The following is a 21,908-nucleotide window of genomic DNA, read 5'->3' as shown; positions in this document are numbered from 1 at the left end:
AGATTAAGACTGCAGAAATCTGTAAGATACCCAAGTATCTGCCCATTAGCCAGCTGAAGCTAAGCAAATAATTTGGTGGGATGGTAGAGATTCATGGGACAACCCAAACAGAGGGGAGAGGTTCCTCAAAGAGTTCTGACCAGCGTTGAATGCAGCCTGCAGTTCTGGATCTTCATGAGAAACTGAGGAGGCAACTCCATCTAACGGAAATAACGCCGGTATGGGGAGAAAATGCTGGGGACCCAGGGGAAGAACTGCACGAAGACATACACCTCCGTAACTACATGCAGCCACCAGAAGAACAGGAGGCAAGCAGCTTGCCCTTTGCTGCGCTGGGGGTGTGCAGTGCCCCTGGGCTCAGCAGGCACCAGCAGAAGAACCCACCCAGCTCTGTTCTAGGGTGATGCTTTGCAAAGTCCAGTCACCAAAATACCTACATAAAATCTGGAAATGTCAAAGGTGTCCTGGCACTTGAGAGGATTGTGGACCCCTTGTATCTCCTTTCTTGCCATCACATGTACATTTATGAGGAGTAGGGTCGTGAAACCCAGATAAGGTGAAGTAGAACAAGAAGTTGGAAATGGAAAAAGCCAGCCATCATCAGAACAGCATCACTGGCGGTATTTTAGTAACACAAAACTCTCACTTGTGATTTCATTAGGTTTTAGTTTCCTTTGTTCAGGTTTATTCTTAGTTAGCCACCTGGGTCATCCCCTCTGTGGGCGTAGAGAAGCAAAACCCTCGAGCAGGGCACAGAAGAAGAAGGGCAGCTCTCTGCAGAACCTGTCCTCAGCCCTGCCAGGGACTGGTCAGTGGGCGGCTGGCTTCTGCCAGAAGGAGCAGGGCTGCATATTCCTTCCACTTTGCCTGGTAAAACGTGCACGGTGCCCACCACTTCAGAGGAATAACCATGGTCCCAAGCAGCCGAGCACCTCACTCCCTCCCTGCCTTCCTTCCATGGGTTAAAGCCAAGCAAATCAACAGTATCTATCCTGCATTTTAGCCCTTTCTTCAGCCTTGGTGAGCTCTAGAACAGGATCAGGCCAGTAGCCCTACCAGCCTGGCTTCTAAATGCACTGGAGAGAAGAATATTGCAAGCTGCAGATACAAGTGTGGAAACATGTGCCCTCTGCCATTGAGTGCCCCAAGATCTCTGCAGAAGTGTGGACTAACCTCCTCATCTGCTTACAAGCAGCAAGGGGGAAAATCACATCTCTCCACCAGAAAAAGAAGGAGTTCGGCAAGGTTTTAGTTCCCTGTCAGATTTTCCTATTCGGGACCTGGGAGGTCTATAAATATGAAAGGTAAAATTTGTAGTCTAGGCTTGTTTCTCCTTTCATTCGAGCTGGACTTCACTGACATCAGTGGAATCACTCCAGGTTCACAGTGTATTAGTGGGAAGAAAAATCAGTGTTTAAAACATAGCTATACACCAATATGTGCTTGTTTCCATAAACGACTTGTGCTTGACAATTCTGTGGGTGTCATGTATGCGTTACCAAATTATGCAGTTAATCGGTTAGTGCAATCTTTTATTTCTTTCTAAACAGAGCATAAAAAATAATACTCCACTGACTGAAACCACCTATAGGGAAACTTCACTGTCAGAGCTCTGTCTTTTACATAGATTTCACATTTTTGGACTGGAATCACAGGTCATGAGATCTACACACAATGTTTTTGAGAGTAAGCCAGTTTCCTGTGCCAGAAATGCAGGTTCTGACTGCACACACGTGGCACCTGCATTAGACTACAGTGTTACAGCGTCATACTCTGATCTCTGAAAATGAGCCTCTAGTTACCTGAAGAGTCCTTTGCAAAGAAGCGTAAGTAGTTTCTTCAGCTGAGGAAGATTGCTTGAGCCTGTCTGTACCATCTCAAAGTCACTGATGATGTGAACTCGCAGGTAATCTTGGATGAGTTTAAGATGTTCGTCAGAAACACTGTGAAAGAAACAGACAGGTTAAAAGCCAGCTCTTCTCTCTACTTCTAAATATCAGACAGTTTTGTTTTGCTGAAACTTCCACTGCCAGCACAGACAGATGGGGAGCAGCTTACCTCGGATTTCAGTGTAAATATGCAGTCCTCAGAACTGAACCATGGATCCCCCACCACACTGCTGACACCTCCTCCTCTTCCTCCTTCCCCTCCCCAAATCCTCTGCTCCGTGACTGCTGAGCTACCATGCCAGGGGAAGTCTTGTGATGCCTGGCTTTGCCAAAGCCATGGTGGCATCATTAGCACCATGGCAGGTAAAGCCAGGCTGCTGTGAGGTCACTAATAATCAGCAGGTCACGGGCTCTGGGGAGATGAAGGCTCCCTTTCACCCCACCAAGTCCTGCTTTGAAGGTTTTATTCTAAACAATCCAAAACAGGGGAGGGGGGAGCAGCTGAGACCACAGAGCTGTACAGGATGCTCCTGTCCTCCCTGTCTCTGTGGAGCTGGACTCCAGCACCACAAGGAAGGATGAACCAGGCAGACTGTACATGCTGTCTTGTGCCTTGACAAATGCAGAGAGTCCCAGCTAGCTGCTCGTGATGATGCAGGTGGAATGGTGCAGGCAGATGAACAAAATTGGGTTCTCCCAGTCAGCCAGCAGCTACTGGGCCACTGCAACAGGACCTGGGGTGCCACACACGACCACTGTTTGCTCAAGGCTTCTCACTGCCCTGGCAACAGGCATGACTTCTGATTTTATTTTTATTTTTAAACTTGCACATCTGGTTATTAAATGTCATGCCGCTTCCTCTAAGGGCTTCAGTGCATGTCCAGATTTGGCACAGCTAGCACGTGGGACGATGTGAGTCAGACCTGTAGCTGGAGTAACTCAGTAAGTATCAGTACCTGGAAAACCACACACAAATTTATTCTTTTTGAGGACTGGCTGGTGCTTTCTGATACAATCAGTAGTTTAGGCACACAGCTGTTACACCAAAAATCTCAGCTGTTACCATCCTTTGTGTTAGAAAACTGTACTTCAGTGGTGAAAGTCTATTGGTGATTTTAATACTTTAGAGAAGTATTTTTTTCTGGACGACAGCTGGACTGTAAAGAGTAGCCAACACACTGTAGATCTGACTCTGTTCTTCATTTGGCAGTAATAACTGAGGAGTGGTTTCATTGAATCAAGTAGGTCCTCAGCTGCCCCAAACAGAGGCACACAGAAGGCGCAGAGCTGGACTGAAGGCTGATTCTGCAGCCCTGCGACTTGCCATCCTCACCTGCTTGTGTCCTGGTACTGCAGTCGCTGGAGAAGTGTCTCAGAAAGGGACAGTTTGTTAACATCTGCCACCCTGGAGTTTTCAGGGAGAGAAGATACGTCCTTTGTCTCGCTGCTCGGCAGTGCCATGAGGATGTTGCGTGGAGGCAGGATAGGAGGCGTGGGTACCAGGTCTGGCAGGGAGGAAGGGAATGTGACATAGTCATCCCAGCATGGCAATTTGACCTCCTCCCCCTCACCCACAGGCAGGGCAGAGTCTGCACCCACAGCGGCAGCCACTGCACAAACGGTCCCTTCGGAAGGGTCTCTGATTCCAGGGCTCGATACGGGCTCAGCCCTGTGCTCAGTGGTGTGAGCCCAGCGTGCCGAGCCTGGCAGGGTAACCTCACCCCAGTCAGTCTGACTGCCCCAGCTGCACATCAGCTACAAGGGTTAGTTACTTAACTAGGAATATAATGCTTGGAGAACATAGCTGTACCTCATCCGTATCGTTACCATTATCATGGAGATCTGCAACTGGGGCAGAATGAGTGGAGGGGCATGATGGAAAAAGCACCAGAAACTGCTAAAGGAAAGAAGTGAACAGCTAAAGTAAGCAAACACAGATGGAGAAAATAGACCTTGTAATCCAATACAGAGGGGCTGAGTATCCTGCCTTGTCTTGTGGGCATCAAGTTGGAAGCACAAAGGGTTTTCCTGCTCTGTCATCCTGCTGCTCAGCATACCTCCCTCTCCTGGGAGAACAGCAGGTTCCTCTCCCTTTATCCCAGCCGTGGCTGCCTTTCTTTTCATACCAGTTACTCCAACACTTTGTTACACCTGTCATAGGTAGCTAGTTGAGCTATGAGGTTGTTTGGTTATTTCCTAATGACGGCATTTTCCATACAAAAAGATCCCCCAAACTGATCCACTGCTCCTGGGCAGAAGCTGTGACTCACAAAGCCACCGTGGCACAGAGCAGGGGCACAGCTGGGTGGTGTAACCTGCAGGGTATCTGGATGCTCATCTTCCACCTCTGCAATTTTACGTATAAGATGACCAGGCATCTCTAGGCCCTACATGGCTCCAGCATGATGGCATTGCAGTGCCTCAACAAAATTAAATTCTGTATGTGAACAGCCCAGCCCCAGTGCTAATACCTCTTCATCTAAAGGCTCTTAGTCTTGGCTAGAACTTCATTCCCTGCTGCTCACCTCTCTGTGTATTATTTTTAATGTAGTTCCCTCCCCCGCACAGAGAGCTGGAGACTCGGTGCAGCTGGCCAAAAAACAGGAACATCTTTCCTGAGCAGCTTTGCAAAATTTTGTTCTCTTTCTTCATGAGAATTGCATATCAAAATCTTCCAGCTCCTATTAGACACCCATTGGACTGCATAAATGTGCACAGGCACATCAAACTGCTTTAGTTTTTTAGCACACATCTCTGTCTGTCACAGGGACCATGTCCTTCAGACAAGTTTTATTGTAATGTTCATAATTTCCAAACAGACGTCAGAAAGGACAGGAAGGATGGCTCTATGGGCATGACCTTCCTCTGGGATTCAGCAGAACAATAACAGATCCAAGAGATGATCCAGGAAAAATCCAAGGAACGATCCAAGACCAGTGAGTGTCAGGAACCCACAGTGACATTTCATATAAAATAGTTGGGATGATGCAAATCACACCTCTTCATCATACATCTGCCTCTATACATAGAGCTAGACTGTCTACCACTGCAGGATCTGTGTCCTCTGGTTGTAACTGTTAGAAATGTCCTCTAGATCGGAGCAGATAAGGAGGCCTGAGCTTCAGCTGACCAAGACCCACAGGAGCTGCAGGTGCATGGCACTGCAGAGAGATGTGCTCCAGGTCTCTAGGGGAGTACCTGCTGCTGAAACAGTGGCTCTACAGGTGCAGCACAGGGAGAGGGGTGTAGAGATGTGTGAGATACCTCAACATAAACCAGCTTGAGCCCAGATGAAGGACAACAGATCAGTCAGCCCTGCACCTGATACAATATACTTCTGCAGAGAGCCTCAGTGTACCCCTCAGGTGAACTAAACTGATGTGCCAGGTGCAGTACCACCCCAAGCCATGAGGACTCACTGCTTCAAGGTTTTGCCAGCTCAGGTCTCTCTATGCCCTGCTCCGTTTTATTGTCTGACATGCTCTGCTCTCCCTGCCTGTACTACATATCTCCAGTCCAGAGCAAGTGTCAGCTGTCTGCATCACCAAGTCACATAATGGGTTTCTTACCAGCATCCTCCTCTGGTTCATCTGCAGCCTCCTCCTCTTCCCGTGGCACTGGATATTTGAGGTGCCATACCAGACCCATGTTCTCCTTCTTGTAAAATTCTATCAGTTCCTCCAAGTTCTCGAAATATTTCACAGGAACACCCTCTGATGCCTGAAACAAAACACAGAGGTTGTCATGGTCTGAGATTTCCTACCACAGAAACACCGCTCCTTACAGAAGGAAAAACAGAGTCATAGAGAGAGAAAACCCCCACTGCCACCATCCAGAGAAAGCCAGCCCAGCTCTCACGGCCCATCCGACCACAGGCTCTGTGCAGAACGGCTCCTGCAGTATAAACAGAAACAGATATGCACATGCGTTCCAGCCAGTGTCAGCAAAAATGGCAACCTTAAAGACTCACTGAAGCCAAATGGAAAAGTTCTCTTGTTTGATTCAGTGTGCTTGGCTTCAAAGCAAAGGAAGACTTTAAAACCAAAGAATTCTCCCAGATTTTTGCATTCCCTCTTTTACTGAGCACAAAACCCCTGTACTATATTATATTTTACAGTATCCAGGAAGAATTTTTCTGTGAAATTGCAAGATAAACATGTCTAAATCTAGATGTTAGCATCCCTTCCAGAATCCAAAGGCTCAGAAATAGGTTCAAATGAAACAAGCTAGCAAGGTACTGTCACGTAAAGAAATGCTGGGATTAAGATTTAGAAAGCTGAGGCTCAGGGCACAGCTAGGACTGTGAACGCATCAGGCATGACACCGAGCTTGCCAGCTGAATTTTAACTGTGACTAAACCTGCCTCTAGCAGTGCCCTGGCAACTAATCTCAGGAAATGGATACTTGCAGAGGGCAAACATAAGGTTTTAGAGGTCTTCAGAGGCAAAGCTTTAGAGCAATTACAGCTCCGCATTGGTGTGAATGGTAAACCTGCCAGACTCGCAGGCAGGAACAGCTGCCACCCCTGGAGCTCTGCCCCGCTGCCTCCACTGGCCCTACCAAAGACAGAGAAACGATCTGTTATGGCTCAGCACAGCCCTCCTGCCCAAAAGAGCTCTGCTTTACCCCCAGAACCGTTCCTTAAATACCATCCAAACCCAAAGCAACAGCAACATGTAACCAAAGCTCTGAGAACTGTTCCCAGGGCAAGGTGCTTTCTTCCTGGACAAAAGGCTTTCCCAGAGAAACCAGCCCAAGGTGGCCCTGTCTGTGCATGGAGCAAAACATTCAGAAGCAGAGCAGATGCTTTCCAGCCCCACAAAGCTGTTGTTCTTGACTCAAAAGAGCAACACTGGGAACTGTTCACAACTGGGGATACAGCAGCAGTGGGCAATCAAAAGGAAGACCTGGTCACCCTAATGGCAGGCTTGACTTGCACTGTTTTACATACATAAAGCTATATTTTGCACAGGCAATATAGTTAGTTAATAACAAATTAAAGCTTTGCCTCCAATCTGAAATTACTTGTTATGCATTCACACTTCAGACATGCTGCCTCTGACTAACAGGCAGGATATTTTAATTTCTTTTCAGATCACAATTATTTCCCATACAAATTAACATACACAAAGTGTTAATACAAGTTTGAACAAGCTTATTTACTTGCCATTTGTGTTTGTCCAGTTTCTTGCTACCTGCGAACCTTTTTCATTTAAAAGGCAAATGTAGCAAAACCAAGAGATTAAGCAGGAAAAATACTAGCATAAATCACAGCGAGTAGAACACAGAAAAATGCCTTCAGTGAGTCCTAGCAGCAACAAGATATTTTTTTTTGTATTTTTCCCAAAGAATAAAATCTCAGGCCAAAAATTAGGACAGTGCTTTCGAAACTAAACTACATTTGAAGCCTTCAGTGCCCTCAGGCCTACCATCAAAAATACCCTTGATTTTTAACTACACCTGCATGTCTTTAAAGGCACAGCAAGACACATTTTCATAACGAATGTGTATGATATTTCTTAGAGCTTTGCCTGTTACAGCCTCCTTTTCTGTCTCCCAGGTGTTCCTGCATTTATCAGGATTTATTATTCTCGTACACTGGAAAACATTGCACTGAGCATAAAAGCAATGCTTGAACAAACACTGGATTTTCCTTTTGTGAGGCCAGAGGTGTTGAAATAAATTGCTGGTTAAATCTTGACATGACCACAACAGTGTAGGCCAGATGCTGCTCTGCTAGACCAGCACAAACTCAGCATAACCAGAATGACTTCTGATTTACCCCAATGCAAACAGCGTCTTGGTCCTCCCAGACTCTTCTGCTCCTTGATGCTTACTGTGAAGGCTGTAAATCAGGGGAAAACATCAAAGGAAAAAAGCACTCCACTCTGATCCATCGTATGAAAGGATCCTGAACTTGTGGTGCTGCACTGGGACAGACCTGGCATAGTTCAGCCAGTTGCTTCCACATTTCTCTGATCATCTTCCCTGCAGTCCCTTCCCCTGCTCTGAAACCCTGGTGATTATTTGTGCAGCTGTGGCCAGCAGTTCGCCCAACAGCCCCAGCACACTGTTAGCAGCACTGCCTGCAGGACGGCAGCGCACTCAGCCTTTGTGCCCAGCCTGTGGCAGCGCTACCCACGCTTCAACCTCTGGATTGAACCCGCCTGAGCTGCCTTCTGCCCAGCACGTACAGCACCCGTAGATGGGCTGGAGCTCATGAGAGATGAGGCTTGTAATGATTTGATTTGCCCTAAGCTAACCCAAAGAGCACCTGGAAAAAGGCATCAACCCCACCAGAGCACACACTCAGACCCTAAACCACATCGTGGGTAAACAGGGCAGTCAGGCTTTGCCATCTGCATCTTTGTAGGAGGAAAATTTTGCCAGCAGTGCTCTCTCCCACCTCTTGAATTACTGCAGTCTACCCTGCTCCTCCTCTTTCCAAAGTCGTCTTCACACTCCTACTTCACTTTCCAAAGACCTCACTGTCTGCCCGCTTCCCCAGATCCCTCCTGACTGATGACTGGTCCCTGCAGCCCCCCATCACGCCCCACACAGCTGTGTCTCCCACCCCCAGTGCCCCAACACTGTCTTCTCAGCCTTGTTTTGCCTCTTGGCTCCTGCTCTCCCAGGGTGCCTGCATGAAGATGGATTGCCCTGCATAGCTCTTTTGAGGCCAAATGGAGCCTTGATGTAAGTGGGAGGAAAGGCTGAATTAGCACTTTTTGCTGCCAAGGATAGTTCAGTCTCTGAAACTGTGCTGGTCTCTGTGGTAACCAGAAGAAGGAGCATTTTGTAACAGGCCTCCTTCCTCTAACTCATTGCACTGCATTTCAAGAGTGGACCAAAGCCTGTGGTCCAGCTCAAATTCCCTGGCGTGGCCATAAGCCCCAGCTCACGTGCAGGCTAGTGGGATGCACGTGCAGAGGTCCCACCGCTATACACCCTTTCTGCCCTGGTAGCTCAGCTGGCTGGCCAGGCAGCCAGCCCACCACCTCCAGCCACCTTTCTTGATGAATCCCACCTCCTCCTCTCTCAAGGATAACAGGTATTTGTGGCCACGTCAAGGAGCTGGGTCTTTGTGTGCATCCGAATGCAGCCGCTCATTCCCAAAGAGAGGCAGTCTCCATCCCAGCAGCACCAGTTCCTCCAGCATCCCACCTTCCCCCAGCCCATTCAGGATAAAAAGGACCAACTCCCCACAGCATGCGGTAAAAATAAAGGACAGCACTTTCATATTTTAAGACAGAATTCAGCAGGGAGCTGAACACGTGTCCCGAGCAGCTGCACAGCGCGAGAGCTGCAATAAAGGGAACGGAGAACCGGTGAGGTCAGGAGCTCTGACCGGCCGTGGCCAAGCACAGAGGGAAGGATGGGGGAGCCTCAAACCTGCTCAGCACCCACTCACAGCGGGGGAGCTGGAGGGCACTCCCCTGCACCACAAAAGTCACAGCGGCAGCACCGCCTTGCTACACATCAGCTTTGCAATCACGAGAGTCTGAAAGCAAAGATCGCTAGATTATTCTCACTCATTTTCTTTTGTATTGTAATTGTTATTATTTGCAAGGATCTCAAGAGAGGAAGCGTGTGGGAAGGGCTGTGCCCCTCCAGCAGCACAAAGCAGTGCCCAACAACCCTCTCCACCTGTCTGCCTGCACTATGAAATGAGCTCCTCTTAACTCAAGGCACCCCCCAGATTTCTTCACTGCCCCCGAGAGAGCAGGGTACACTGCTTTGCACTGCTTCCCTCTGCGCAGAGGCACAGCAAGATCTCTACGTTGTTTGAGCTGGAAGAGAGAACAATAAAAGCAAGACCATGCTGCATTTGCTTCTCCCCCTGGGGAAAGGACAAGAACAAACCCTGCATGACAGATGTTTGTCATGCTGTTTGAGACACAACTGCAAGGTGCTCGGATACCACCAGTGACAAGTACCATCTGAGCCCTCCAAATCCAACAGCCTGTAGCTTTACTACCAGCCCCAGGGCAACAGGACCACCCGCCAGGCTGCCACGTGTTCCAGCAGTGCTCAGGACTGCAGCGAGGATGCCTGCGTAGCATCAGATTCACACAGAAAACCTGGCTCAGTAGCGTTGCAGCTAGCACTCGGGTTGCTAGATGACCTACCTGAAGGCAGGTCAAACAATTTTCACTGCCAGCAAACAAGGAAAGCAGCACATTGCTGGACCATGTGCTTTCTTCACACTTGAACGTGTGGCAAAGGTTTATAGGTTGGGAAGGAAAAGTAGCAGTGGACAGTAAAATACTGGCATGGATTCCATCTGCACCTGGTTGCGGAGCGCATTAGCCAAAAACAGACTGATGATGCACTCTGAGTAAATGTTCTCAAGACAACCACACTGGATGACAGGAGGGAAGCAAAATGGAGCCTAACCTTTACGCAAACCTGGTCTGTTTTTTGAGACAGGGAGCAGCCACAGAACGGGGCACTGCACACCAAGCTGAGCAGGACGGGGCAGCGCAGAGCAAGCTGGAGCCACCCCAGCAGAGTGCAACAATGAAATCCACTTCCCGCCCCCCTACCTTCGTTTAGTAAGGAACTGTTTCCTCGGGGTTATCACAGGACAGATCTGTTTTAATTGCAAAGTGAATTGTTTCAAGTCATTAGAATCGTGGATGGCAAGTGTCATCTCCACGGCAACACACCACATCCCCAGAAACAGGCTCACAGGCCACAGGCGGTGCGGAGGGCAAGCTCTCCTTCCACGCCGATTCCTCCAGCATCACCGCTGGTACCTCAGCTTTGTGCTGATGATAGCCATAACATACAGAACCAAAACACCTAGTGAACATATGCAATATAGGGAACAGCCCACAAAACAGCAGAATTACACAAGGGAATATGGATAATAGTGAATCAGAGATTGCACAGCCATTTTACAGTGGGAAACTGCATCAAAAAAGCGCCTTTCTTTCTAAGATCATTAACGGGAGTGTTATATGAGATGTAGGAAGAAACTATTCTGCTGTACTTGTGCTGCAAGGCCTTAGCTGGACTGCTGCATCCAGCCTGGGGTACCACTTTTTACAGAGCATGTAAAAATAACTTAGAAAGTCCCAAGGAAAAATCACAAGGACAGCTGAAGAGTTGGAAAATGTGTTTTACAAGGAAAGCTCAGAAGAAAGAGACTGGTACAGTCTGGCAAAGGGACAGCCTGGAGGCATGACAGCAGCAGTCTTAGAAGTTTTAAATTCTCTTATAAAGAAGATGGCAAGCAGCTGTGCTGCAGGCCCCCCAAGGACAGCAGATGTGGCTGGCTTGCTTTGCAACAGAGGAGGTTTAGATTAGATCTCAAGCAGCCTTTCCAGGCAGAGGCAGTAACACCCTCAAGTAAAGTGGGTCTACGCAGCGAGTGTGTCCCTATCTCTGGAAGAGCTGCAGTGCGGAGTACCCAGGCATTCCTCACGGCTAAGAGCACCTGATCCTGCTTCAGCCTGGGAGCAGGGCAAGCGCTGGGCTCCGAGCCCTCACAAGGCCACCTGCCACCCCTAAATGTAGGAAGCCTTCTGCAAATCCGTCTGCGGCTTCTTTGTGGAGATCCTGCTATATCCTTGAAGGAGAATGGTAAGACTGAACGTGACTATGCTTGCCATGACCAGCCCGGCCACTTCAGCTGCATCCCAAACCACGGACTCTCAGATCTTCCACTGACCCCTGCCCTCTTGGCTGGAAACCTCCTTTCCCACAGGATGCCCTGGTGTCTGCTGTCCTCCAGGAACTGCCCTCATTCTGCAGGTCCTTCCAGTTACCCCATTTCCCTTCCATCTTCTGTACTCTCACTGTGCAATGGTTTAACACAACTAGCTACAACTTGTTCCTGCCTTCATGCTTAATAGGCTTCTGGGTTCTTCATTTCAGGAAAACAGGTACAACCGAAGCCTTTCATCACTAGTCTTTGGTTAAATCTTGTGATCCCCTTTCCAGATTCTTCCACCTAAACATTTCAACAGGTTTTTGTACGGCTGAGACAATCTAATCTTCCTTTGTATTTGGTGTAAGAAGGCCAACAGGACCCAACCTAAGTCTCCTCCTCTTTGTTATCTCCCAGCAATGCCATTTGGCCAACAGAACACCTCCACAAAGATATTCCAAGTACAGGTTCGTTGAGAAGCAGCTCTGAACGTACTTCTGAAGAGAAGCTGCAAGTGGAGCATAAAGACATGAAGTGAGAAGAGATTTAAAAGGTGTAAAGCCTACGCTGAGCCAGGCAGGGAAGTGGTTAACTTGGGGTTCATTACACCAGTTGTATAAATAGATGGCACAGGAAGTCTGGGGCCCTTAGAAGGAAGAGGAAGTGTTTTCCTTTCCTGAGCCAAGGCACAAGGAGGAACTAGGAAACTGGTCATCTGGTTGTATTGCTTAAGGCCAATCTTTTCTAACCAGAGTGCCTTAAAACAGGTATTTAAACCAATATATAGCCATTTCAGTAACAAGTCAGTAAGTTTTCAAAGTTATAAAATCCTTGCAATACTCACCAGCTTAAACGGAAGCTGAAAATCAGGTCACTTCTACTTTGGTGCAAAAGGCTGACAGGAACTTTTTTCCTTTTAGATTTGAAAAAAAATTCTTAGGCTTCCTGGTTTGGAAAAAAAGTTGTCTTCAAGACTGTCTGCTAGCTAGGAAGTCACGGTGGCATTTTTAAATTTACTTCTGGCTCTCGTGTGGGCAAGCTTTTATATTTCACTAAAGAGCTGAACCTAAGAGCTAAAAAGTTCCTGATACATTATTTTTTAAAGCATTTTAAAGCAACATGGTTCTGTTTCACTTTTGTTTTCTTAGAAAACAGATTTTATTATTAGATCAAATCATGTGCTAAGAAATTTTGGGAGCATTTCACAGGAATGGGATCAGAGACAGGAATCACAGCTGGGAGAAACAGCTACTTCCCAAAATACAAGCCACCCAGAAACATGCCCTATTTTGAATGCAGCACCTGGGGCTAGGAAGAAATGGGACTGACTGGGAGTACAAAGGGAAAGGAGCAAGTGTGTAGCTGAGGAAAAGGGGGATCCTGTGACATAGAGGGTCAGTAAAGGAATGAACTTCAATAAGCGGTGGAAACCTGCGAGCTCCAGGGGAGTTCAGATGCTGGGTAAAGCTCAGCAAGAGAGTCTTTGTCAGGGGAACGGAGCATGAGAGAAGAGGCAAGGGGAGGAATCCAGGGGACCTGGGCAGAGGATGCCAGTGGGTGGACAGAGCAGTGCCTCCTCACCTGGAAAAATCAGATTAATTTTTGGGAGAATGGCACAGTGTATATGCAGCTCTAAATTATAACTTGAATGTTGGAGAGAATGGAAGGTGAATAGTCCCATCTCCTCCAAGATGAGAGATGATGAAGGCTTTCTTGCCTCATTCTGCATACAGTTTGGTCCTGATGCTCAAGTTTGTTTATTCGTGTCACTTTTGCTACAGTGGCCTTTTACATTTAAGACTTCAGGTGAAAATCATGGAAATCTGAGAGTTCTGCGAAAGAAGGCTTCGGAATTTCTGAAAGAGATTATTCATGGAAGGAAACAAGGAATTGCAATTTAAACCAACTAAGTATGTATTACTTCTAGCTTGTGTTCCTGGCTGAAAATCAGACATTCAAACAAAAGACTAAGTTAAAAGAGGAAAAAATAAAGAAAATTACTGTGTTGTCAATCCTATAAAATTCTCTCTGTTCCTCAAATACAACTGAAGGATACTATTACATACTGCCTCTACCACAAGCTCAATTTCTTTAAGCATAATACTGGCTTAAGAGACACTGTATATGAATTACTGGCACTGTATCAGAATTCCTTTCTTATATGTATTAAAAAATGGGAACATTAAACAATTTTCACTCCCTTGCACACTAGTGTGCACAGAACATTTGTTAAAGGTCAGCACCTACTTACTTGCTTGCCTGTAACGTGTGCACGCAAGATGAACCCTGCTGCTGCCAGCTGCAAACAAGGCAATCGGATATAAGTGAGCATCCTTGCCTCCACTGCTAACTGGGCAGCCCGGCACATCATGACTTCACCTCCAAATTGTCCAGCACAGCACAAATTTAGGTTAAAACCTGAACTCCCTCCTGATCCAATTTTGGCCAAACTGGCCGTCTCACTTTTTCCTGTCCACAATGTCACAGAAAAGACTTGGGCAATACGATGCATTTTGCTCATGCTCAGTTTCAAATGCATAACAACTTCTATGTGTGGAATGTGAGCCCAGTTTGAGGTAATCTTAAAAAGATCCTGACTATCGTATCTGCCACTTCTGTTCTCTTCTGGCCCTGCAGTAATTTTCCTTTATATGATCCCACTCAGGCTTCCTTCTGGCAGCCCGAAGATTGGTCATGTTCACAGGTAGGAAATACTTCCATGGCAGAACTGGGACACTTGCAAATTAAAAGAGTCTGTTGAAGAGAAGAAATGTTGAAAGGAGTTCTCAGTGGAGTATAGCTGGCTGCCAAATTTTTATCTCAAGTTCCTTGTTAAAATTCTACATCCTAAAGAAAAACATATTGGAAGTTCTGGAAAGTAAAGGACCTATAGAATTCTTTTAAACCAGCATTCTCCCATACAAGTTAAAAGACACAGGTCATAAAAATAATGTACTTGGATCCTACTGAAGGAGCCCATTCCATTCTGCTCCAGCACTCCACAGACCACATAAAAAGTACGTTAATTACCAAATATCTAACTAATATAGTCAGACAGAAGCCAGTAAAAACACCAAGCAATTACAGAAAGTACTGACACTACGTACTTGAGGTAGTTCTTTGCACTAAATAAACCATTCAAACTCTCACCATCAAAAAAGATTTTACCACCACAGTATAAAATGATCCAACTCATAGCACCAAGAGAAACTTCCTGAGCAACCGACCCTTTCAGCATTGCTCTGTGTTGTAATAAATACAATTTACATCAACAAGCAGCAAACAACAGTACGGTTCCATGACAGAACATGAGGGACTGGTATTAAATTTAGCTACAGGGTGCAAGTCAGATGAGTTGGTGATGAATGAGCAAGGACTGCAGATCCATGGGGATCTGATGTAATTTTTTTAGCACTTCTGTAGTGTGTGGGTAGGATTTAAGTAAAAGTTTTGGAGTACGCTACTTCCAACAACTTTTGTAATTTTATCATAAGCCTTGTTCTTTTTGGTTTTCCACTAAAAAGATTCGGCACTTAAAGTTCAAACGAAAATTTCCATTTTCATTTCTTCATGAAGTATCCAGCTCTAGTGATTACCAAGACAAACTTGAAAACACAGGTCCTCAAGAGCTAGCAAAGGCAACCAAGGCAGCAAACGTGACCTAGTCATTTCTGAAGGCAGTTTCTGGAGGTCATCGTTCTGATTCCATCAGCAGTCACTGCTGACAGTAAATGACCTGGGGCAACTACTGCAGGTCACTGATACTTGCTTCTTGGTGGAAGTTCTCAAGTGCCCTTCAGCTTTTCCCTCTATAGAAGGCAATAAATACATCCCAGGCAGCAGTGTGTGGGGTTTGAAATCCTACGAGCAAGAACTTTTCCCTGAGACAGGTGAAGGCGTGCCTACCCTGGCTCTGCCTGCGCAGCCGGGCAAGACCCCTCAGCTCAGCTCAGTCCCACACTCTGTTTCTAGGGGTTTCCTCTAGCCTGTGCAGGCAGACAGTGGAGGATCCACAATCCCCTCTTCGCTTTCCCTGTTGTCTTCTGTGCTGAATGAATCCCTGTTTCAACAGACACCAAGCACTAAATATGCATGAATTACATAAAATATCCAGTGGAAAATAGAAAATGCAAGATTAAAGAAATTACACTTATTAGAGATACAAAGCAGTGCAGGCAGAAGATGCGTGTAGAACAGCTGCATTCACCACATTATACTGCATAACTTTCTGGGATTGCATAATTGAAGACCATAAGCAGCGCACAGATAAGGACGAGCACCTTAAGTGTTACAATTTCCTGTCTTCAGCCTGCTACATTTCCCAGGCTTTAAGCTACAGCAACCGTTCTCTATTTTTGTGACAGTAAGGGTGACCACTCATTCTTTCTTTCAAGGGACTGTCCCTTGTTTCATTCATTTACTGCATGAGTAAGACAAACCCTTACTCAATTAGAAGCAAGCACTGAGCCATACTTGCTAATTGAACAGATACAGAATCCAGCCTGAAGAAGCACCGTCACTTAACAAAACTAACCACAAAACTAAAACCAAACACTTTAAAACACGCTTCAAACCCTCTTCTTTTATATTCTGCCCTGAACTGCACCTCTGGAATAAAAATAGCGGATGTGGTATTACAATTTTTTTTGTTAAAATTTTGCCCCCTAAAATTGGAGCCAACCCAAGGTCTCTGGGTTTGCGCGTACAGGCACGTGGCTTGCAATGAAGACAAACCTCTGGAAAGGCTGCCTAGTGCCTCTGTGAAACACCAGCGCGTGCTGCATAGGGGTTCTACCATGTCTGATCACAAAGAATATTTGACACTAAGACTTTTAAACAACACAGGTCACTACATCCCTGCCAAGTTTTGGAGAATGAGGTCTAATACAGAGTTATCTGGGAATTTCACTTCAGGCTTAACAGCTTGCTAACACAGAGCATCACCAGCCCATAAGGAGCTTTACCATACTTTGCCCATGGGGGTTGGTGAAGCCAGCTGTGCTGCGCGCTCTCTCTTAAAATACCGGGAAAAGGAGAGCTTTAGAGCCCTGGGATGGAACAGAAGGGAACCAACTTGGCCTTTCAGGGGAGACCCAAGATGAAAAAAAATGCTGTCAGAAGTTATGAATTGATGACAAATGAAGTCAGACAGTGGGGCAAAGACCTGGGAACATCTGAAAGCTGCACTGCAATTTCATTCTCTCAGAGAGACTCTGAAATGACTGAATCTGAGCTGTCTTTGCTAAAGTCTGTTTCCCTAAACCATTTTGTCATTTGAAATCAAGTCCTGCATGCTTCGCATTTATACAACAATCTGAACACTAAAAGATTCTAAATTTCTTTTAAAATTTCATGATATAGCTTCAACCACCAAAAGGTAAATCTGAAAAGTATTGGTGAAGCAGACCTCATTTACCTAAAACAACTACAACCAAGACAATACTTTAAATCAAACATGTTATTTAAAGATGACTGTATCTTTGTATATTGTATTTGCAATAAGCTGCACTGCAGGTAGGGTCTGTTGGTCTCTCTCATCCCTAGAGGCTGCAGAGCAGATAGAGTGAACAAGATCTAACTGGAGCCTAAGTATTGCTTGTGACCTGCCAGATGAGCTACATCTCTGCTTGGGGGATGCAGTCTGCAAAGATGAATCTCATCAGCAAATCAAGATACATCTCTAAAAAAGAAAGGGCATCACCCTGTCAGCAACAAGTGCAGAAACAATTTTGTACAGACAGTGATATCTGCCATAAGATGCATTGTAAACAAATGCAATAGCAATGTTTTTCAGAACTCATTCCTATCTTAAATTATCAGGACAAAAAGCTTCATCGAGCACCAACAATACATTAGCTGCCCTTTCTTTGAGAAAACAGCTCAAGTCTTGCCTGAAAATAAGTACTTTTCTCTGTGACCCATCCTACCACAGCAGCACAGAAGCAGTAAAACACAGTACTTTGTTACCACACAGCTGAAAGGGAAATAATCTGTTGTCTCCCTCAACACTTTAAATTCAGTTTTGAAGCTTCATCAGAAGTCTTTGGAAATATAAAATATAAAAAGGATAAGACAATCCTTTAAGTTTAAACACTCTGTGACTGATAATATTAAAGCTAACATCTATCAAATGACTGAAATAATGAGAGTATTTTCTTGTAGGTAGTGTTGGTTGTGTAAGTTTTCAATTATTTTTCCTCATCTGCCAGAAAAGGTTTAGGATTTCTGGAAAATTTTCATCTTGCTAGTGATGGAGATAGTGAGGTGTGTATCCCCAAGGCGCTCATCTCAATTAGGATTAAAAATTCGGCCTCTTGAGCACAGACTGTAGCTACTTTGAAAAGTTTTTTTTTTTAAAAGCTAATTTAAAAAAACCAAAACCACCACCACCTTCTAGTTCTCAGTCCATGAGCAGAGGTTACTACCCCTTCCTTTAAAACATACCCACAGAAACGGTTGATTTGGGATGGAAATGTCTGCAGGGCGGTGAGGGGACAGCAAGAACTCCCTTAAGGATATTTGCTGCTGGAGAAATTTTCTGTACCATTGGAGGCTGAGGCTCCCACCACCTCCCAGCCACTCGTTCCCATCCCCCAGCCAAAGCCTCTGCCCCGCTTTTGTGCCAAGAGCAAATGCGATTGATTTTGCACTTGAGCTCTTCTAGCGGGAACTGAAAGATCCAGCCGGGTAGGAAAGAGCTGCTGGGTATGTGGTTGTGGGTGGTCAAAGCCTATTGAAAGGATGATAAGATGAAACAATTATTCTTCTAAAACAGTAATTGTTAAACTGGTTACTGTTTAACAGCCCTACTCTTATCTTCTGAATCTTAAAAGTATTTTTGCACAGCTGAAAGTTGTTTTTGTGCATTCAGTGAAGATTACCTATTTGTAATTTTCAATTAAGTATGGCGAAGGCTTTATGACATGACACATTTACTGGAGGGCAAACTATAAGAGAAATTGATGACATTCTTCAGCATTTCACTCTTTGGCATGAAATTTTATCTGAAAGCATATCCAGATAAAAGGAAAAGAGAATTCATTTCATGGCACGCATTAGCTTTCAAATACCTGATTTCATTTTCTGAAGCTTGAAAAACAAAATAATATCGTTTTAACCTGATTTAAGCCATCTCCTCTGAATTTTTTTTTAATATTTTCAGGAAACTGGAAACATTCTGGAAGGGTTCAAACAAGACAAAAGCTGGATATGGTTTGTTTGTATGAAGAATTTTGTATACTGAGAGATTCAGTAGCAGGAATGTGCATGTTTCAGGAAATACCCAGTTCTTTTATTAAATGCTGCTTCTTTCAGTTTCTCAAAACCTGTGGAATGCATTATGTTATTATGTTTATTCCTACCTCAGATGCAACAGCGGAAAAAAACCATTTTTCTGGTATAAATAGATTTGGACAGTTTGCAGAAACATGAAATCACAGATATTGCTAAGCCCTGACTGCAAATTATTTTCAGTCCTACCTGTAAAGACTGTAAAGTGTTTTATGAACTGATTTAAATCAACATTAAATTACATTGAAAAATACTCAAATTGAAATATCTACCAGTTCTATTTTCAGGAGAGAAAAAAAAAAAAAAAAAGCTTAATGTACTTTAGGCATACTAGAAATGTGTTTCCCTAACCATGTTTCAAGACATTGCTCCCAAGTATTATCTGATTGTCCACTTATCCCGTGGTTCTATCCAAGGAAAGTGATTACCCTGATCACACCTCAGCCACATCAGTGCCAACGGAGCACCACAAGCACAGCAAGTTTTCTGTGGTAGTAACTAACCTGGGTGAAATCAATTCCATTCTTGGCAGTAATGTTTCTTGAAATTTACTGTTGTGCATAAAATCCCACTCTCCCGCTGAGGCTCTGCAGCTCTGCACACCGAGGAGCTCTTGACTCTTCAGCGGGGTCCCTGGCTCCCAAGCTTTGCCGACACTGCTCAGTTTCACGTTAAGACTGGGCTGCAGCTCCTGGCTCTTCCCCTTCCCCTGGGTGACCCCCTCTCTTCTCCCTCCTGAAACACCCCCTCCAAGCCCCCTGTGCCCCTCTGGTTTTCACTGCTGTCCCTTCCCCTCCCCTGCAGCAATGCAGGCGCTGGCTGTCCCCCTGCAACTCCTTGGGACACTGGCACTCACTGTTTAGTGCTGGCACAGCTCTCACCTTGGCAGCACACCAACCCATGCACAAGCACCCCTGCCCACCGCCCTACGCCAGCCTGGAGGTGGTGGCTGTCCAGCCGGCATGTCCCAGCCCACCAAGCACCCTCCCTGGTGGCATGCTTCATCTCCTCCTGCCTTTCAACGCTCAGGGAGGCCAACAGCGCTCGATGCCTCTTGGGTGCAAGCAGACCGTGGATGTCTTACAGTCTCCATGCAGCCTGCAGGTGATATTTTGGCCTGCCCTCTCCTCACTGGAGACAGTGAAGCTTTGACATCAACCTGAGCAAGTACAAAATCCTTACACAGGTGTCTGACAGAAGCTGTAAGTGGATGCATTGTTGTGAATCGGTGAGTGTAACACAAAAGATTTTGTTTTGCATTATCTCCCACTGAAACCAGCCCAAGTGCAACTTCCTAGTAGAAAGGTTTTGATCAGATATAGATAGATCAGCAAAATCCCAAGTGAATCACAAAAGCCTTACTGCAGAAAAATCTTTTTTTGGCCACACGTGTCAGCAGAGTAGCACAGCAAATTGGGATTACAGTGCAGCATCAAAGAGTATGACAACAACTTTGCATCTCTCTGCAAAGGGCTCACAAAGGACTTGGTACTGCACGTGCCACAGCCAGACACTGTCTCTGACGCTGGTGACAACAGCAGCGAAACCAGGAATGCAGGAACTGACCTAAACTCACACTCTTATCAGATCATGCTGGCAGGACGGACAGCTGTAGGTCTGTGCTTTGTAGGACTCAGAAGCCAGAACAAGCTCTGCCGAGTGGCTGACATGAACAGGCAACCCTCTCACTGTATATCTTGCCTGCCCCAGGACAGAGGATTTTGGTCATTCTGGCATATTTAGCCAACCCAGAATGCAGAAATGCAACCCAGAATGCAACGCAGAAAGAATACAAATCTAGATGTTGCCCCCAAAATGTGTTTCCAGAAGTGTGCGGGAGAGGGTTTCAGCAGGAAACCCTACACACAGTATTTATCAGCTCTCCTACCGGCAGCCAGTGCTGCAAGTACACTGGTAACCTGCAGCTTCAGTGTCAGTTGATACAGTGAGTCACAGCTTCTGGCCTGCTTTCTAACTGCTCACATAGCACCATTTGTTTCCTGTTGTACTCAGCCTCTGATCAGACTAGAAAAAATTACCAGAAAAAAAAAAAAAAAAAGCTAGAAGATCACTCAATGTTAAACAGTGCTGCCAGGGCACCTATAATTTTCACTTAAGTCAGCAAAACCTGCAAGTAAATAGGGTCAGGCCCTTCCTTTGCAACAAGTAGTAAGTATAAATATAAGTAATTTTTAGAAAGCCCTTGCAGCGACCATGAATTGCAGCATGAATGCAAGCAGTGCTCACGCTCACAGAAACGATGCTCTGGCACTAGAACTGCAAGGTGAATGTCTCCCACATTTACCCACCAGGAAGATGCACGCGCACTACAGCTTTCTGTCAAGGAGCCGGGCAGCTAGGACAGTCCGGGAAGGCGAAGCGGAAAGAAAAGACAGGCAGTAACTTTAAAAATACTAATGTTTTCCATACTGTAATACAGCCTCTTCCGCAGCGAGAGAAGAAGGCGGCTTTTCACGATTCCTTCTCACAACAAGGTAATCTGCTGATATTGCCAAACTCTGGAGCTGGTCAAACAGTTTTGCTCAAAGCAAAAAAAAAAAATAAAATTATTAAAAAAAAGTGAAGGGGGTTGGAAAATAGTTAAGGCTGTACTATGCAATGCATAGTCTTCATTCAGCCCCCCTCTCCTCTATTAATTTAAAGAAGCAAAACAAAAAAAAGGGTGAAAAGTTCAAAATTGCTTATCTGGACTTTTTCAAAAGGATGATAGAGTTTTTCCATCTGAAATAACATTTTTCTTCAACATCCTGGCAACACTGTGATAACTTCTGGAAAACTCAAAATCAAAATGAAACATTTCACCTGAATGCATTTTTTAAAAATTTTCCAATTTGCTTGACAACATAAAATGGTTCCTGCTCCTGTGCAAGCCAAGCTCTATTTCTGCCCTCTCCTGTGGGGCAGCCAAAAGATAGAAGCACCATCCGTAGCACTGTCAGTGGCTGAAGCCTCAACCTTTGGCAGCCAGCAGCGTTCCAAGGCAGGTATGCAACTTGAAGCAAGAGCTCACTTAGCAGCATGAATGGGAGAACAGACTTGAGGGTGATACAAGA

General features: G+C 45.5%; 1 protein-coding gene across 2 annotated transcripts in view; it reads right to left on the bottom strand.

The window, feature by feature from the left end:
• Nucleotides 1–21,908, bottom strand: part of INPP5D (inositol polyphosphate-5-phosphatase D) — a 56,776-nt gene that overhangs the window by 23,550 nt on the left and 11,318 nt on the right. For both annotated transcript variants that reach the window (XM_040612751.1, XM_040612752.1), the window contains exons 3-5: nt 5,459–5,609; nt 3,223–3,394; nt 1,803–1,943 (exon numbers count right to left, since the gene is read on the bottom strand). In XM_040612751.1, coding sequence (XP_040468685.1) covers nt 1,803–1,943; nt 3,223–3,394; nt 5,459–5,609 — 464 coding nt within the window. The remainder of the gene's footprint in view (nt 1–1,802; nt 1,944–3,222; nt 3,395–5,458; nt 5,610–21,908) is intronic.

The sequence above is a fragment of the Falco naumanni genome, chromosome 13 (assembly GCF_017639655.2).
Source record: "Falco naumanni isolate bFalNau1 chromosome 13, bFalNau1.pat, whole genome shotgun sequence".
NCBI classification, from domain to species: domain Eukaryota; kingdom Metazoa; phylum Chordata; class Aves; order Falconiformes; family Falconidae; genus Falco; species Falco naumanni.
Note: the sequence above shows the minus strand (reverse complement) of the source record. Positions and strands in the feature narration are given on the sequence as shown.